Source organism: Chrysemys picta, chromosome 2, assembly GCF_011386835.1.
Source record: "Chrysemys picta bellii isolate R12L10 chromosome 2, ASM1138683v2, whole genome shotgun sequence".
NCBI classification, from domain to species: domain Eukaryota; kingdom Metazoa; phylum Chordata; order Testudines; family Emydidae; genus Chrysemys; species Chrysemys picta.
The window spans coordinates 268,570,357-268,588,214 of record NC_088792.1 but is presented as its reverse complement, the minus strand read 5'-3'; the positions used below and the strand labels follow the sequence as shown (position 1 = coordinate 268,588,214).

Sequence of the window (17,858 nt, the reverse complement as noted above, 5' to 3'; positions counted from 1 at the left end):
ATTTTTGATGGCACGCTGCTGCCTGCTGGGATCCTGGTCCCACTCAGCCCCCCCGCCCACCGCTTTCTCCTGCGGGGGCAGGAGGCAGAAGCTTGGTCATGCCGGCAGCCAAGCTCCCCCCTCCCCCGCTTCTTCCCCCAGCGTGGTGCTTTCCTGCCCCTCCCCCTCCCTGCCGCCGATCAGCTGATCACCCTTGTGAGGGGGAGGGGGAGCGGAGCTGCAGCATGCTTGCTGTTCCTGGGAGGAGGCAGAGAAGAGGTGGGGATGGGGCCCTGGGGAAAGGAGTGGGAACGGGGCATATCCCCTCCAGCCCAGCACCCCAGCCCTCTGCCCTGACCCCCCCTACACACACCCAGCCCTCTGCCCTGATCCCTGAACCCCCCCAAACACCCAGCCCTCTGCCCTGACCCCTGTACTCCCCCCCACACACCCAGCCCTCTGCCCTGACCCCTGAACCCCCCCCACACCCAAAATGCCCTGACCCCTGAACTTCCGACACTCAGCCTTCTGCCCTGACCCCTGCACCCCCCCACACCCTTCTGCCCTGACCTCTGCACCCCCTCCACACACCCAGCCTTCTGCCCTGACCCCTGCACCCCCTCACACACCTACAGCCCCCATTCTGACTCCTGCACTCCTCACACCCTGACTCTTGCACCCCCCCACATCCCCACCCCCACCATGAGCACCAAACGGGAGCTCCTGCAACCCTCCCCCCTCACATTCCCACCTTTAGCCCTGGTCTGGGGTCCCAGCTGCCGGCCCTTTGCCAGCCAGGGTCCCGCAGGCCCCGCTCAGCCTGCTGCCGAACTAGGTGAACGGGACCCCAGGCCGGCAGCAGGCTGAGTGGGCCAGCAGCGTAAGATCAGCATTTTAATTTAATTTTAAATTAAGCTTCTTAAACATTTTGAAAACCTTGTTTACTTTACATACAACAGTAGTTTAGTTATATAATATAGACTTATAGCGAGAGACCTTCTAAAAAGCGTTAACATGTATTACCGGCATGCGAAACCTTAAGTTAAAGTGAATAAGTGAAGACTCGGCACACCACTTCTGAAAGGTTGCCGACCCCTGTTCCAGTGTGATGCAAACAAGAAAGCGTTTGCATCACTGGGGACAGGGGAACTAGGCTTGCTGAGCAATACATCGCTAATGAGCTACTCTGTGCACGGCGGGGGGCGGTCTGGGGGACTAATGGCTGACGGGGCTGAATGTCACGTGATCCTGCTGCGGGCAGCAGGAAAGAGGCAAATAAGTACCGTAGCGCACATTGGCGGGTTGTACTGTCCCCTTAAGAGGCGGGACTTCCGGTGCTTCCGATTGCGTGACAGCTGCGACGGCGAGGGGTGGGAACGGGAACCGGAAGTAGCTGTCGGTAGCCGAATTCGCACGAGCCACGTCTGGCTACGAGTCGATTCGGCGGCGCCTGCACCCCACGCCCTGCTGCCCGGCGGCTGCGGCAGCTCCATCAGGAGGCGGAGGCCGGCCCAGGCGCGATCTGGATTCCCCGACCTCGCGGTAGCTCGGTGTGTAGCGAGGTTCCGGCGGCGGCGGAGCTCGGAGAGATGTCGGATCTGGGGGACTGGTTCCGGAGCATCCCTTTAATCACCCGCTACTGGTTCGCCAGCTCCATCGCGGTGCCGCTTATCGGCAAGCTAGGCCTCATCAACCCCGCCTATCTCTTCCTATGGCCCGACGCCTTCATCAACCGCTTCCAGGTAGGGCGTGGACTCCAAGTCCCAGCATGCAGAGCGCCGCCGGAGCTATAAGGTAGCTCGCCAGGGGGCTGCGCTCCGCTTGCCGGGAATTGTAGGCGGGCCACTCTGGGGAGCGCTTTGCATGTTGGGAGGTGCAGTAGGTTGCTGCTGTGCCTGCTGGGATGTGTAGTCTGTTCCCGCTTGAAGGGTCCTTGTAGGCTAGGTCCGGCAGACACGGGTTTGAATCCCAGCCCTGCTCTCTAAGTCTCCATTCACTAGGACCAGGTGCCCTGTCCTGGTACCCAGGCCATCTACTCGGGGGAGCTCATCTTTGTAGTAAAGGTGTGGGCAAGCCAAGCAGTGGGAGCCGGCACTTGGGTTCGCCTCACTGGTGGGCTGCATCTCCACTTGTAGGGGAGGGGGCCCAGGTCAAGGAGGCACTTGCTGGGGTCAGTGTTCTGGCTGCTTAGGTTCCACACTGAATGATCTCTTGTATTGGGAAACAATTGCTTCAGTGCTCATTGTGTGTGTATATGATAGGAAGTGTCCTCTCCCTTTTCCCCCAAAAACCGGGGGAAAGAGGAGAAAGAGCCTTAAAGGATGTGGATCCTATATCATCGCGCTCATGGTGTGTCTAACAGAGAAGGGCTGAACACAATTCCCTCTGCAGCTTGTCCTTGTTCCAAGTATCAGTCCCAAAGTGGTTACTGTGAAATAAGAGTCCTGTATCTCTAATAGTCTCTAATAGTCCCTGCTGATTAACGGAATCTGGGATCTGAACCCATCATTCTAAAATATTGCAGATTGGAGTGTCTCACGTCAACTCAGAAGTGGCAAGATTATTTCTAGACTGTTTATGATGTCAATAGACAGGGACTTTCATAAAGCTAAAAATAGTGGGCGATGTTAGCTGAATGAAATTACACTCGGAAGGTTATTTTATGAGTTTCTTGCTCAATGTTGCCTTCCATTGGACTAAGTAGAAAGGATTCTGGCTGGATGCCTTTAAAATAGTGTTGAACAGTTGTGAGGACTTGTCTTGTTCTCTGAATCCCTTTTGAAGGCCAAGTATGCTGTATCTGGAAACTACTCATAAAACTGTACTTGCTTAATTGATCATAGCAGGTAAGACATAAGATACAAGGGCTTTTGAAGTGATATCACTGAATAAAAAATTGGATACACGGGAATCGTAAATTTGCTCCTTAATCTAAAAATGGAACATCATGATTATTCATTCATCTTTAATTTATATAACTGTACTCACTTTTTTGGTCTGGACAGATCTGGAGGCCATTAACTGCAACATTCTACTTCCCAGTGGGCCCAGGAACTGGATTTCTCTATTTGGTGAACTTATATTTTTTGTATCAGTATTCATCACGACTAGAAACAGGTATGTTAATAATTGCAGTATGTGCATGCTGTAGGATTTAACATGAGTTAGCATCTTTACATATATACAATTCCATTCAGAATAACTTGTGGGAATGATCAGTGACTCTGACTCAGGCAACGCTCTGAAAGAGAAAGATAGCAATGCGCATGCCTTTATGTTCACTTAATCAATAGAAAATGGAATTTTTGAAAAATCAATTCACTACACTTCCCTCTGTTTTCTAGAAGTGACTTTTGGGTCTCTAGTCACTTAAGACCCAGTCCCGCAGCCATTCTGTGGGACCACTCATGACTAAGGATTGGGACTTTTAGTTGTTGGATTTGGGACAGTAGGAGGGGACTCTACCACTCTTTTGCATGGTTACAGAGTCACTTAACATAAAGGAACCAGAAGACATAGTCCAAACCACTGAGGGAGATAGTCCATGTTGGGCAAGCACTTAACCTCTTTGTCTCTTTCAGTTTCCCCATTTGTAAAGAGCAGTGTGTTGTGAGTCTTAATGTTTATAAAGTAATTGGAAATGATCAGATCTTTAGAGCATCTATCAGAACAAAGCAGTAGCATTGGTATGCAGAAGGTGTGTATAGTAAAAATCTTCTTTGCCAAGTGGTTGTATGCAAGTACCTCATTTATACTACATCTTAAAGGGTAAAAAAATAAAATGCTTGGCTTGGTACTGGGCTGAACTAAATAAAGAAAGAAATGCTTATGTATTTGTTTTTTAAAACAAACAAACCCCAAAAAGCAAAATATTCAAAATGATATCTGTGATAACATTGTCTAAAATACATGTATTATAAATAAATAAAAAATAAATTAATGGAGAGATCCCATCTCCTAGAACTAGAAGGGACCTTGAAAGGTCATCGAGTCCAGCCCCCTGCCTTCACTAGCAGGACCAAGTACTGATTTTTGCCCCAGATCCCCAAGTGGCTCCCTCAAGGAGTGAACTCACAACCCTGGGTTTAGCAGGCCAATGCTCAAACTACTGAGCTATCCCTCCCCCCTCAAAGGTCATGGAGTCCAGTCCCCTGCCTTCACTAGCAGGACCAATTTTTGCCCCAGATCCCTAAATGGCCCCCTCAAGGATTGAACTCACAATCCTGGATTAAGTGAGCCAATGGGGGAGGGATAGCTCAGTGGGGGGGAGGGATAGCTCAGTGGTTTGAGCATTGGCCTGCTAAACCCAGGGTTGTGAGTTCAATCCTTGAGGGGGCCACTTGGGGATCTGGGGCAAAATCAGTACTTGGTCCTGCTAGTGAAGGCAGGGGGCTGGACTCGATGACCTTTCAAGGTCCCTTCCAGTTCTAGGAGATGGGATATCTCCATTAATAATAATAATAATAATGCTCAAACCACTGAGCTATCCCTTCCCCTATCAGCCCTTCGCTAAAGGCTTGCAGTTCTTGGTTGTATGTGCTCTTGTAGCTCATCCATGGACAATGAGGTCTCAATGGGAAATCTAGATATTTTATATTGCACTTACAGTACTGAATGGCAAATGACATTTAACATTTTTATTAATAAGCTACATCCCACTTGTAGGAAGACAGGTTAGTACTACCATGATAAAATTGAATATGCATGTTCCAAAAATGTAATTTAGCAGTGATTTTTGTAGGAGTTCGAACTAAGTTCGACTTACCTGGCCGTCCTCACGGCGGTGAGTCGAACGCTGCGGCTCCCCCGTTGACTCCACTTACTCCTCCTGCCGAGGTGGAGTACAGGCGGCGATTCGGGGATCGAACACTACCCGCCGATTTAGCGGGTAGTATAGATGTACCCTGAGTATCTTAAGTCTTTCAACTTGTAGATTTGTTTGAGTTTATATTATAGGACTCTGTTTTATGGTTTCTTTTAAGGTTTTTTATAGTTTGTTGTTTTTAAGTAGATTAAACCACAAAAGCCCTATGGTTGGGATAACTGCCAGGCTCTAATTTTTAAGCTTCTTGAAAGCAAGAAAGCCAAAGGAAGATAGGGCAGAAAACTTGCATGTTCACTTGCCATGTTATGTCCTTTGATACATACGGTGTGCTGTCATATCCATATATGCCTCAACATCTAATCCTATCTCTGTTTGTGTCCCTTCCTACTTGTATGTCGGGGAATGGAGCAGGGAAGCTCATTTGCAGTGAAAAATAACTGGCTTTTTTACAGTCTGTGGTATCAAAAAACCAAACAAACCCTGCCAGTTCTATAACTGATGCAATCTACCCTCATTTTCCAGTGTGCCTGTTCTTTGAAACGTCAAGGCAAGATAGCACCATCCAGCTGTACCAACTCAGTCAGCTTTCAATTTAGGGAGGGAGGAGGAATGTTTTACTTCTTTAGCAAGGCAGAGTGTAAACTTACAATTTGTGTACAAACAAGTCCAAAAGGAATAATGATGGATTTTTAAAAAATTATTTGGGGATTTGCTCACAAAACGATCAGGTTCTTTTAAATGATCACATGTTGAAAATGCCGTTTTCTCAAACGTTGCAATTCTAGTATACTCAGACACAAGAGGATTGCATTTGGCACAATGTGTTGTTTCCACTGACCAAGAACTGAGGTTGTTCTTGGGATATAGTGTGAGCTGAAATCTTGACAACTGTTTTGCTAACTGCTTTATTTGTTTATAGGTGCTTTTGATGGAAGGCCAGCGGATTATATGTTCATGCTTCTGTTTAACTGGATTTGCATCGTTGTATCCTTCTGTTCATCAAGTTCTTGGCACATTTTGCTTCTTGTGTTTATGCCTAATATAAGGCAGTTTCATAAACCAGTTTTTATTAGCTAAAAAGCACTTAAATATAATAGTTTTCCATAGACATTAAAAGATTATTCAATAGATTAAAAGCCAAGGTCAGCATTAGGGGGTGGCAAGCAGGGCAATTGCCCAGTGCCCCATGCCACAGGGGCCCCGCAAAATTATGTTGCTTGGGCTTCAGTTTTCTGCCCTGCGCCCCAGCGAGTCTAATGCCAGTCCTGGTCTCTGGTTTATTTTGATGGACTCCTAGAAATGTGCTCCTGGGCCCCCAGAGGGCCTCAGACTCCTGGTTGCGAGCTGCTGCTTTAGAAGTTGCACTGGTATATTTGAATGGCCTCCCTGGCACTACTTCTTCACTCTACCTCACATTGTTTTTGTAAAATTGAATTAATCTCCTTTCCTATTAGTCTCTTTTCCTGCAATCCTTTATCCCTGTATGGTCACTTACGACAGCACTGTACCTAGAAAAGGAACAGAAGATGTGACTTTATCACAAACTGTGGTTATGGTCGGGAGGCTTACTATGTAGAAATGCCACCTTCTTAATCAATGGACGTGCTCCCTGTTTTTCTTATATCTGCTGACTTCAGTGTCTAGAGAGAATCTTTACTCCTGTTAGCCCCACAGAGCAACTGGAAGATGAGCTGGATTCTGCTACACTACCAACAAAACAGCTGAATTCTGACTGTAGAATCTTGGGTAGGTGCTGATGTAAGATTCTGATCACAGAGCACCAGGTAGAGTTTGCAGTTAGAATATTTCTCTTAATTTGCAAATAGAGCAAACTTGATACAGAAGTCTGTAGAAAAACCCACAGGCCCACAGTGTCATATTTCTTTCCTTTTTTGACTATAACTACATTTTGATACTACAAACAATTACTGAGGAATGGCACTATTATCTGTTAAAACAGCAAGCAGGTACTTCAGTTTTCTACTCGTCATAGTAGCATTGAAAGACTTCATCAGTAAATTTCGAGCCACTGTTTGTTTTCTTTTACTTTCTTATTAGCAATATTAAATGTTTAGGTAATCTGCTTGCTGTTTGTTTCCTTGAGGTTATAAATAATACAGCATTTTTTCTTGATAACTTTAAACAAACTGAAGGAGAAGTGTATAACTAAGTTCTGGGGTCCTTTTAAACATGCTTTCTGAAAGGGACGGCCAGCTCCAGCCTGCTTAAGCTAGGCACAAAGCAAAGGGTTGAATGGGCATGAAAAGTGAGCGTGGTCTCTCAGGTCTAGGTGGGGTCACTTCATGTCATAATTGAGTCCCATTGGCAGGGCAATGTGGGAAAACTTGGAATGAATCTGTTCTGCGGATGCTTAGAGGAGTTCATTTGCCAGTGCTGTCGATCTGTCACTTTTCAGGAGCACTAAGTTTACTTTTAAAAGTAAAATTAAAAGCCAACTCGGTTTAAAAATCACCCTGGTCTATCACTCATTTTTATTGTATTTTCCTTAATAGTCCAATGAAAGATAACTGGCTTGGTGATGGACATGCAGGTAAGCATGATACAATTTTCCAAGTAAGCTTTATAATATTACGTTTATTTCTAGGCAGAGTATTTTTTTAATGTCACTAAAGTGTATCTATCAATCATAAGTTACACATTAGTATTTTGGAAAATCCCTGATTTCTCTTGCTGGGGCTATCTTAGAGCAATAAATGCTGTTAATCTTTTTGCTGTAAACTAGAGATAATTAACTCATTGTGGCACAGCAAGCATGGGTGCATTGTGGAACTCAGTCGCACAACTAAGGAATGAAGGTGTGAAATTTTGGCTCTATTGAAGTCAATGGGAGTTTTGCCATTGACCTCAAAAGAGCCAGTATTTCATCCATGGACTTTATTACCCCTGCTGATGGAGTAACATTACGGCCATTTACTTTTTTACCCTTTGAGCTAAAAAACAGTTCTTGGGTTAGAGTTCAATAGTGAGACTCCTCAGAAAGAATCCCATTTTAGGTGAATTCACATTACAAATGCTTTGATCATCTCAAAAGCAAAATTTAAGGGTATATGAAGTGGTGCATGTTTCTATGACAAACACCACCCAGGGTTCATTTCAGAAATGTAAAGTGGGAGAATATCACAGAAATGATTAATATAGTTCTTAATAAGAGAGTCTTGGATCAGGTCATTTGGCTTAAAGTGACTTTTTGGGTGGTGGGGCCTTGGGGACTTCTTATCTTTTGAGTCACAGATATGTTGTTTCTGAGGTATGTTTGTTTTTAGTCTTGTGTGTTTCTGCTGTTCTCTCTTCTCTTCCTGTCTTTGACTACTTCTCACATATATTCTGTACCTCTCCTTCCCCACTTCCTCCCCTGCTATGGCATTTCTAGTGGCTTGCATAAAACCTTGCTGATAATCCCTGAGACAATTCACCGTACTATCCCCAGAGATAAATCCTGATTGTGCATCTGAAATCTGAAATGAATCCTGAAACAAATGTGCATCAGATTTTTAAAGTCTTCTAAGAAATGACAGGTTTCAGAGTAGCAGCCGTGTTAGTCTGTATCTGCAAAAAGAACAGGAGTACTTGTGGCACCTTAGAGACTAACAAATTTGAGCATAAGCTTTCGTGGGCTATAGCCTGCATCCGAAGAAGTGGGCTGTAGCCCATGAAAGCTTATGCTCAAATAAATTTGTTAGTCTCTAAGGTGCCACAAGTACTCCTGTTTTTTTCTAAGAAATGGGAAGTCTGTAATATTTCTGGCAGACACATAAGTTGAAGTACATTACCAATGGGGTTACAGCCCCAGCAAGTTAGTGAGACCAGTTTCCCACTGTAAAACAGAATGACTCATTGGTTCACTAGCTCACCACTACCCTTGAACTTGTTAGGTCATGGGCCTTTATGTGCAGAAAAGGCCTGCAGTGTTGTCATTAGAGGATCTATGCTGATGAATCATTCTAACAAAGCAATTCTAAAGCTAGCCCTCTGTTTGTGTTCCTCGGAGGTTTTAGGTGGATGGAATAATTTTTGCTTTGTTTCTTTGTATTGCAGTTGCTGATGATTCCCCTGATAATGTCAGTGCTTTATGTCTGGGCCCAGCTGAACAGAGAGATGATTGTATCATTTTGGTTTGGGACAAGATTTAAGGTACAGCATACAGGTTGTTGGCACAGTTCTCTTTGGGGATTTCCCCCTAAAGTCTAAAAGAGTTTCATGCTACCATTGGCAGAGGCTAGATGAAGTTCCTTCTGGAGTCAGTCACTTCTGGGTCAGCCACAAGCTGTCAACAAATGGTAGATCCTCTCTCCAGAGGGAGGTTTGGCTGCCTTCCTAGAGCTCCTGACCCACAGTCCCTGCTGTGTCTCATATGGTGTTAGCTGTTGCAGTATAAAACTGCTCTAGGTTCCCCCAAAATAGAAATCAACTTGTCTGAAAAACTGACACCAAAATAAAAAGACTTTCTGGCCAGCATTAACTTGAATAAAAGCCACCTTTCTGCAATAAACAATTTCCTTCATCCGTCAGAGTTTTCACTACTGCTCAGTAAAATGTTCGTGTTTTGAATAATTTCCTCTTCTACAACCCAGATTCTTTTTGTTTGAGCCTACAGTGAAGTTCCATCTTAGCTTTTTTTCTTTTTTCTGATGGTTTTCCATTATTCTGGGAATGACTGGGATACCACAGGTTTTGTATTATTAGGACTTCCCTTCAGACTTAAACCTGCAGTGGAGGACTGAGTATGAAGGAGACATTTGTTTAAACACTGATAGCTTTTATTAGAGCTGTCGATTAATCACAGTTAACTCACCTGCTAATTGCGATTAATTTTTTTGAGTTAAATTGTAGTTTTAATCTCACTGTTAAACAATAGAATACCAATTGAAATTTATTAAATATTTTGGATGTTTTTCTATATTTTCAAATACATTGATTTCTATTACAACACAGAGTACAAAGTGTACAATGCTCAATTTATATTATTTATTACAAATATTTGCACTGTAAAAATGATAAACAAAAGAAACAGTATTTTTCAATTCACTTCATACAAGTACCATAGTGCAATCTCTTTATTGTGAAAATGCAACTTACAAATGTAGATTTTTGTTGTTGTTACGTAACTGCATCAAAAACAAAGCAATGCAAAACTTTAGAGCCTACAAGTCCATTCAGTCCTACTTCTCGTTTAACCAATCGCTAAGACAAAAAAGTTTGTTTACATTTACAGGAGATAATGCTGCCCTTTTCTTATCTACAATGTCACCAGAAAGTGAGAACGGGTGTTCACATTGGGCTTTCATAGCCGGCATTGCAAGGTATCTATGTGCCAGATACGCTAAACATTCATATGCCCCTTCATGCTTCAGCCCCTTCATTCCAGAGGATATGCTTCCATGCTGATGACGCTCATTTTAAAAAAAATGCATTAATTAAATTTGTGATTGAACTCCTTGGGGGGAGAATTGTATGTCCCCTGTTCTGTTTTACCCGCATTCTGCCATATATTTCATGTTATAGCAGTCTCGGATGATGACTCAGCACCTGTTCATTTCAAGAACACTTTCACTGCAGATTTGACAAAATGCAAAGAAAAGTACCAATGTGAGATTTCTAAAGATAGCTATTGCACTCGACCCAAGATTTAAGAATCTGAAGTCCCTTCCAAAGTCTGAGAGGGATGAGGTATGGAGCATGCTTACAGAAGTCTTAAAAGAGCAACACTCCAATGCGGAAACTACAGAACCCGAACCACCATAAAAGAAAATCAACCTTCTGCTTGTGGCATCTGACTCAGATGATAAAAATGAACATGCGTCGATCTGCACTGTTTTGGATCGCTATTGAGCGGAACCCGTCATCAGTATAGACGCATGTCCTCTGGGATGGTGGTTGAAGCATGAAGGGACATATCCATCTTTAGTGCATCTGGCATGTAAATATCTTGTGATGCCGGCTACAACAGTGCCATGCGAACAACTGTTCTCACTTTCAGGTAACATTGTGAATAAGAAGCAGGCAGCATTATCTCCTTCAACTGTAAACAAACTTGTTTGTCTGAGTGATTGGCTGAACAAGAAATAGGACTCAGCGGACTTGTAGGCTCTAAAGTTTTACATTGTTTTGTTTTTGTATGCAGTTATTTTTTGTACATAATTCTACATTTGTAAGTTAATCTTTCTTCATAAAGATTGCACTACAGTACTTGTATTAGGTTAATTGAAAAATACTATTTCTTGTTTTTTACAGTGCAAATATTTGTAATACAAAATAAAGTGAGCATTGTACACTCTGTATTATAATTGAAATCAATATATCTGAAAATGTGGAAAACAGCCAAAATATTTAAATAAATGGCATTCTATTATTGTTTAACAGTACGATTAATTGCACGGTTAACTTTTTTAATCACTTGACAGCCCTAGTTTTTATATAAATGTAAAACATTATAAAATGCTTAGACTTAATTTAAAATGTGTTGGTTGTTAACTTACCGGAATTTATCTAGTAACTATGTTTAAAAGCTGCAATGATTACACTAATGAAGATGCAAAGGAATTTGTGCAGCCTTGTACTCTCCTTCGGTGTTTATGATTTCTCTGTTTTTGTTTATTTTTTGCTAGGCTTGTTATCTACCTTGGGTTATTCTGGGATTCAACTACATCATTGGAGGATCGTAAGTATTCATTATGCTTGTTTACATGAGCTATAAATGTTTTCTTTGATCACGTTGAATTGTATATCTTGCCCACTAAGAGGATTTTTGGAAGCAATAACATCAAAATAAGGGGGCTTCAAGCCAATATAATAATCATATTGCTAGTCTAATATGAGGACTTTAAACTGGAAAATAAATGTGACACTGAAATCTTGTCGAAAACATGGGAAAATAGGAATGCGGTCTCTTAACTTAGTGCTTCAATGTACAAAAAGAACAGGAGTACTTGTGGCACCTTAGAGACTAACAAATTTATTAGAGCATAAGCTTTCGTGGACTACAGCCCGAAGAAGTGGGCTGTAATCCACGAAAGCTTATGCTCTAATAAATTTGTTAGTCTCTAAGGTGCCACAAGTACTCCTGTTCTTTTTGCGGATACAGACTAACATGGCTGCTACTCTGAAACCTTCAACGTACAGATATTCTTGAAAAGGAAAATTTCAACCATTAGGATTTGCAGCTATTGCTCTTCCTAAAAGCCCAGGCTTAAGTAATGCCTCTGATGGAGTAGTTACGTCCTACTCCCTTCCTCCTGTTAACTCTTCTCCTGCTGCCTTTTCCCCTAAGCCTGCCCCCTGCCCCCTGTGCATTTAATGATGAGGGGAGAAAATGGAGAAACAGTAACAACCCTTCTCTCCCACCGCCCTCACTCCAAACTAACATGACACTTTCCTACCATCCCTTTGAGTACGCTGCAGTCTGCTTCTGTTTTGTTGTTCTTTTTTCTGTTTAGACCAGTGTTTCTCAAACTTTTGTACTGGTGACCCCCTTCACACAGCAAGCCTCTGAGTGAAACTCCCCCTATAAATTAAAAACACTTTTTAATATATCTAACACCACTATAAATGCTGGAGGCAAAGAGGGGTTTGAGGTGGAGGCTGACAGCTTGCGACCCCCCCCCCCCCCCCCCCCCAGGAACCTCACGACTTCCTGAGGGATCCCAACCCCCATTTTGAGAACCCTTGGTTTAGACTGTAAACTCTTTGGGGCAGGGATTATCTATGTTCTTGCAATCTCTTGTACAATGGTGCCCTAATCTTTTGGTGGCCCTGTAATACAAATAATAATGTTATGTGGTCTACTAATTAGAGAAGTTGATAGGGAGTCAGGATTTTCTGTGGTAAGATTCTGGTTCTACCTCATGTTTGACTCATCCGTCACTTCAGGAAGCTACTTGCTAGGTACTTACTGTTTCTACACATGGAAGAAAATACTCCCAAGGCCAGCTGCTGAATCGGGGCCTAAGAAAAGTTTCATACAGCAGAAGGCAGGTTGTCCAGTGGAAATAGCAATAATTTTTCAGGAGATGCGGACCACTGTTCTAGCCATTGATAGCTATAAAGTCTGTTTGCCAGTGTGAGTGTTAACGGGATTGTATCATTCACGACTGGCTGGAGAAGGCCTGGAAGGAGGGTTTTGAAATGACTTGCTGAAGTGTTGATGCTGATTGTGCAGTTGACCGAAGGGGTAGCCCGCAATAAGCTGGAAAATATGTTATTGGGGTGAGGAGTAAGGGGAAGATGAGGCTTTAATGCCTGTGACACCTTTAGGGGGTACACAAAGTAGCTGAAAGGTTTCACGAAATCAACAAGTTCTCTCCTTGCCTTGCAGCATCATCAATGAGCTGATAGGAAATCTGGTTGGACACCTATACTTCTTCTTAATGTTTAAATATCCAATGGACTTGGGAGGAAGGAATTTCCTAACCACACCCCAGTTTCTGTAAGTTTTTTTTTGTTTTTTAAACAGGTAATTTCTTTGGCATAATCTTCTAGGGATACTGCAATTAATTGGAAGTAAAAGGACTTGCATATTCCCTTTTAAATATATTTACTGGGATTGGGGGCATAAGAATGCTTCCCTAGGCTAATCAGCCAATGACTTGGACAACTGCCATACCTTCTCACATAGAAATTAACATATCAGATCAGACTGATTTATCTCTGATAGTGGATGGCATCAGATGCATCAGAGGAAGGTGCAAGAAACCTGGTAGTAGGTAATTGTGGAATAAAAAGCCCATATGGGAAATGTCTTCCTAACACTGTGAGTCAGTGATTGGCTTATGTTCTTTTCTAGGCCAAGGAAATGTGGTGAGTGTAGTGATGGCAATAAAGAGACGTCCCTGGAAGTAGTACAAAGGCAGTATCTATCTATCTTGATTATAGAATTGTCTTTATTTTACTTTCTAATTGGGTTTTTCTTTCTCCTGTTAATTACATTTTATCCATTTTCCTGCACCATTCCTCTAGTTAAAAGGCAAGTAAACCTACAGAAGCTACATTAGAGATCAGTTCTAGATCACATTTGGTATTGTTGGGTATAAACTGCAAATTGGTATTGGTAATCTGCATTCTGTATGTCAGGCATGTGAGTAAAATAACTAATTCTGGGATTCAATGATCTGTTAATGGTTTTAACTTTGAAAATGCTAGTCAGATAAAAGTCCAGGATCACTATTCCAGAATCCCTTGTCTTAATTCCTCAGCCTCTGGGCAGCGCATGCTTTTCTCCTGCCATGCTCTTGCTGATGACTTTAAGTTGACCCCTCTTTAAAACCTGAATTGTCAATTATAAAATGAGATACATGAATGTAATTCAATCCTGTAACACTGTACAACTTCCAACAGCATGGTGGGGCGCTCAGCCTTAAACTTCAACTGTCTTTGCTGTTTCAGGCCCTCCTGCTAAGCCCAATTTTCCCATAAAGATTAGAAGACAAAATGTTGCTTAAAATGTCTTTCCAAGTAATAACTGTCCTGAAACTACTATCAGTGTTGTTGATTTATATATAATTCCCTGTCTTTTGGTTCCAGTTACATGCATTTAATTTTTCTCAATATATTAAGAATAGCCATACTGGGTCAGACCAGTAGGAATAGTACAGTAGTCTGACATAAACCGAAGCACTACAAACTACTTCTAAAGAGGCACCAATTCTGTTTTTGTATCATGTACACTGTAGGAACGTTCTGCAAATAGGACATGGTGATAATAAGAGACTTCTGTCATCAAAGTTCTTTAACTTCATAATGTTCTGTTTACAAAAATAGTATTGTAGAATTGGGACTTGTCTGTTTTCTGTGGCTCAGATTTCAATGGCCAGATTCAGCCATTTACTCCAGAGCTGAATTTGACTTCTAGACCTGTAGGATATTTGAATTTATTCAAGAGTTTCTGTGCCAGAAAGGAAGAATGGTCTAGTGGTTAGAGTGCCAGCTTGAGATTTGGGAGACCTGGGTTTGATTTCCTGATCTACCTTGGGCAAAATCACTTACTTTCTGCCTTAATTCCCCACCTATAAAATAGGAATCCCTACCTCACAAGGATGTTGAGGAAAAATCCACTGAAAGATTGGGAGGTGCTCAGATACTGTGGTAAAGGGGGCCATATAGGTATCTAAGAGAATTTTCTCTACACTTCTTGTCTCTCAATCATGATATAAGGCCATATAAGCTTGTGAGGTTTTTTAGGTGGACTAGAAATACCTATTTCATAGGGTGTTGAGACTTAATATTTGTAAAGCAAATTATGTGATGGTTCCCTGTATAAATATAAAGCCATGTTTTTATAATTTTTAGCAACTAAAGTGAGCTTTGACTCAAGCCCATAATGCTTAAAGAACAGCCGTACTATATTCAGCTCTTGGTCTTCTTCTCCCCTCTTCTGCTCCCTCTCTCCCCCCACCCCCATGTGTGTTGCAGATACCGCTGGCTGCCAAACAGGAGAGGAGGGGTATCAGGATTTGGTGTTCCACCCGCTAGTGTGCGAAGGGCTGCAGAAGATCAACAGGGTGGTGGAAGACACAACTGGGGCCAAGGTTTTCGGTTAGGTGACTAGTGAAAAACTGCTGCTTTTGGCAAACAGTTGCTGCACATAGGAATAACCCTTCCTGGTGCAGAGTGTGCTTAAGAACTGAGTTCTCTTTAGTGCTTTTGGAGTTGACCCAAAGAATTTTTCTGGCCCAAGACAAAATTAAGAACTCTTGAAGAAAAATGTAGATTTTACCCCAGGTTAGAAAGTAGTGCTCAGTTCAATACTGCCATTAAAAAAGCCACCTTAGTATTGTCCATCTGTCACAGTGTATCTATTCCACCTCTCTCCTCTCTGATGGAAGATGCTGATGGGTTTTGTCTGTGTTTCTTTTCCTCTGATACATGAAGAGTTAAGAATCCAGTCTTTGGCTAAAGGATGGCTCAAAGGAATGTCTTCATCTGTACATCGAAAAGACTGATTCATTAATATTTATGCTTGGATTCTAGTCTTCAATAACTTTACTTCTTAGGTGGCAGTAACTGCTCTGCATTGATAAAGCAAGACTAAAAGTTTTAGAAGCTTCCTTTCAGTTATCAAACTGTATTTCAGGAAAGCAGTTGTATTTTCTCTTGCCATGCAACGTTGATGAAGAGATGCTACCCCTAGGCACTGCAGCAAGAGAGGGGAAAGGGTAAGGACAACAGATGGCCATAAGAAATTGAAAAGAAAGCTATTGCCAATATTCATGGATATCTAAATCTCTCTGAACCCTCAGTGTAATGTACATGGTTTGGTGTGTTTAAACCAAGGTTACAGCTGTCGCTTACTATCCTGAAATCTGAAAAAGGTTGGCTTCCGGGTTCATATTTTAGTTGCAAATTTAAATAGAACAAATCTTACTTACAAGTAGAAAATGTTTTGGGTATTCATCTGAAGGGTACTGAGTGCAGAGTTATGTTCGTATTAATAAGATGAGACTACTGCATTCTCTTTAAAAGCTTTAAGAAATTAAATAATCAGAACTAGAAATAAACTTAGTCCAGGTTACAAGATGCAATAGAATTGATTGCTTTTCTAAGGCCTTTCTCGTTCTCAAACAAGAAGCTATATAAAGCTGTTAATCAGTTCCTCTTTTTGCAATTACTCAATTTCTCTTATTGTGGGGTGGGGGTGGGGGATGATTGAGACACATCTACAGTCTTCTCCGAATAGAATCATGAGGCAGTGGGTTCTAGTGAGCGGAGTACACAGCTAGGAGCCAGGAAGTTCTAATCCTGGCTCTTTCCACTGATTCACCATGTGGCCTTGAGCAAGTTACTTAGCCTCCACATCTCCATTTTCCCATCTGTAAAATGGGACTGGTACTTATCACACAGGCTCAGTTAGTTTTATATAGTGCTGTGAAAATGGGAAGTGCCATGAAAGTGCTAAATATTATTATAGTGTTTTTCTTCTGGCGGTAAACTTGTAAGTTTCTAAATACTGCCACTCACCCTGAGCCTGGGAGAAAATAAGTAAATTGGATTTGCTCCTTTTATCTGTGACTGGCTTCAAAAGGATGCATTTTCTTTTCACACACCATAGTTGGGTGGTCTTCTGGCTCATGGATGAATGCAGGGAACTAGTGATCATGTTACATGTTCATGGCTGTGCAGGTATATAGAGGTTCAGAACTCACTTAGCCCTTCTAGTTTCAGTAATCAAGTTTTAAAGATGCTCTTGCCTTGTCTTATTTATATTTTAATGATGGTAAGTGGAAAGTCTCCACTGGTGTAAATGCTACTGTACCTATTACCATAAGTAATGTTGACTTGTGACAGTCCAGGAGCCATCATGCGTACAGTAGTCATGTTGCAGCTGGTCTCCAATTAGTCATGTGTATGTCACTGTCTTCAAAGCAGTTAAATTCTGCTTCTAAAATGAAGACAAGTGTTAAGCACAGTGACAGTTTAAGTGATTGTCACATAGGTTATGATTTAGATGTATGCTGGTTGAAATTCATCTCTGTGCTGAGGGATAGCACAAAGGCTTAAATATTGGGGTTGTCCCTATGCACAGAGGTGAATTTCACTTTCGAGGGCACACTGCATGAACAATGCCTTCTATGACTCTACAAGTCAAATGTGTTTGCAAGGAAAAGAGAAGCTTTTGACATGAGATTCTTGATTTAAACACTTTTCAAAGACCAAGATGACTAGTCTTGCAAATTTGGAACCCCGAACTAATCTTAAATTCACTTTGAATACTCTGCATTTCCCATTTGATGACCTACAGCTGTACCTGTGTGTACTTGAATCTACACTGACAATGGCAGATTCTCTTGTTATAAGGAGCCACTCATTCTTTTGTACAGAGACTTTCCCTTTTTGTAACTAATTTTTTTGTTGGCAAAGTTTAAATTAAAGTTTTAATCTCTGAAGTTGTCTGTTTTTGCTAAATCACTCTTAAACTTTCCACAAGCTTGATTGATTGATCTCTCAAGAGCCTCTAACCACCACCCTGTTTCATGCCATCTCTTCTCAATCAAAATCCTCATGAGAATGATCCACTTTCTGGATCTTGTCCTCGTCACTGGAA

At 42.1% G+C, this 17,858-nt stretch overlaps 1 protein-coding gene across 2 annotated transcripts; it reads left to right on the top strand.

Moving 5' to 3' along the window:
* The first annotated feature begins 910 nt into the window (after window positions 1–910).
* Window positions 911–17,700, top strand: DERL1 (derlin 1). 2 transcript variants are annotated; one of them, XM_005288754.5, is made up of 8 exons: window positions 911–1,721; window positions 2,985–3,096; window positions 5,724–5,788; window positions 7,329–7,355; window positions 8,861–8,956; window positions 11,431–11,483; window positions 13,137–13,247; window positions 15,230–17,700. In XM_005288754.5, the coding sequence occupies exons 1-8, from the start codon at window positions 1,569–1,571 to the stop codon at window positions 15,363–15,365; spliced, it is 753 nt and encodes a 250-aa protein (XP_005288811.1). In that variant the 5' UTR covers window positions 911–1,568; the 3' UTR covers window positions 15,366–17,700. The 2 variants fall into 2 exon arrangements, with proteins under 2 accessions (XP_005288811.1, XP_065442150.1); XM_065586078.1 differs by having other exon boundaries at window positions 1,326–1,773.
* The last annotated feature ends 158 nt before the right edge of the window (window positions 17,701–17,858 follow it).

Bases quoted from the DNA above. Each gene is read 5' to 3' on its own strand.
- DERL1 (XM_005288754.5), top strand. From the start codon at position 1,569: ATGTCGGATCTGGGGGACTGGTTCCGGAGCATCCCTTTAATCACCCGC. The intron at 1,722-2,984 runs GTAGGGCGTGGA...TGGTCTGGACAG, and splicing joins CCTTCATCAACCGCTTCCAG to ATCTGGAGGCCATTAACTGC. The intron at 3,097-5,723 runs GTATGTTAATAA...ATTTGTTTATAG, and splicing joins TTCATCACGACTAGAAACAG to GTGCTTTTGATGGAAGGCCA.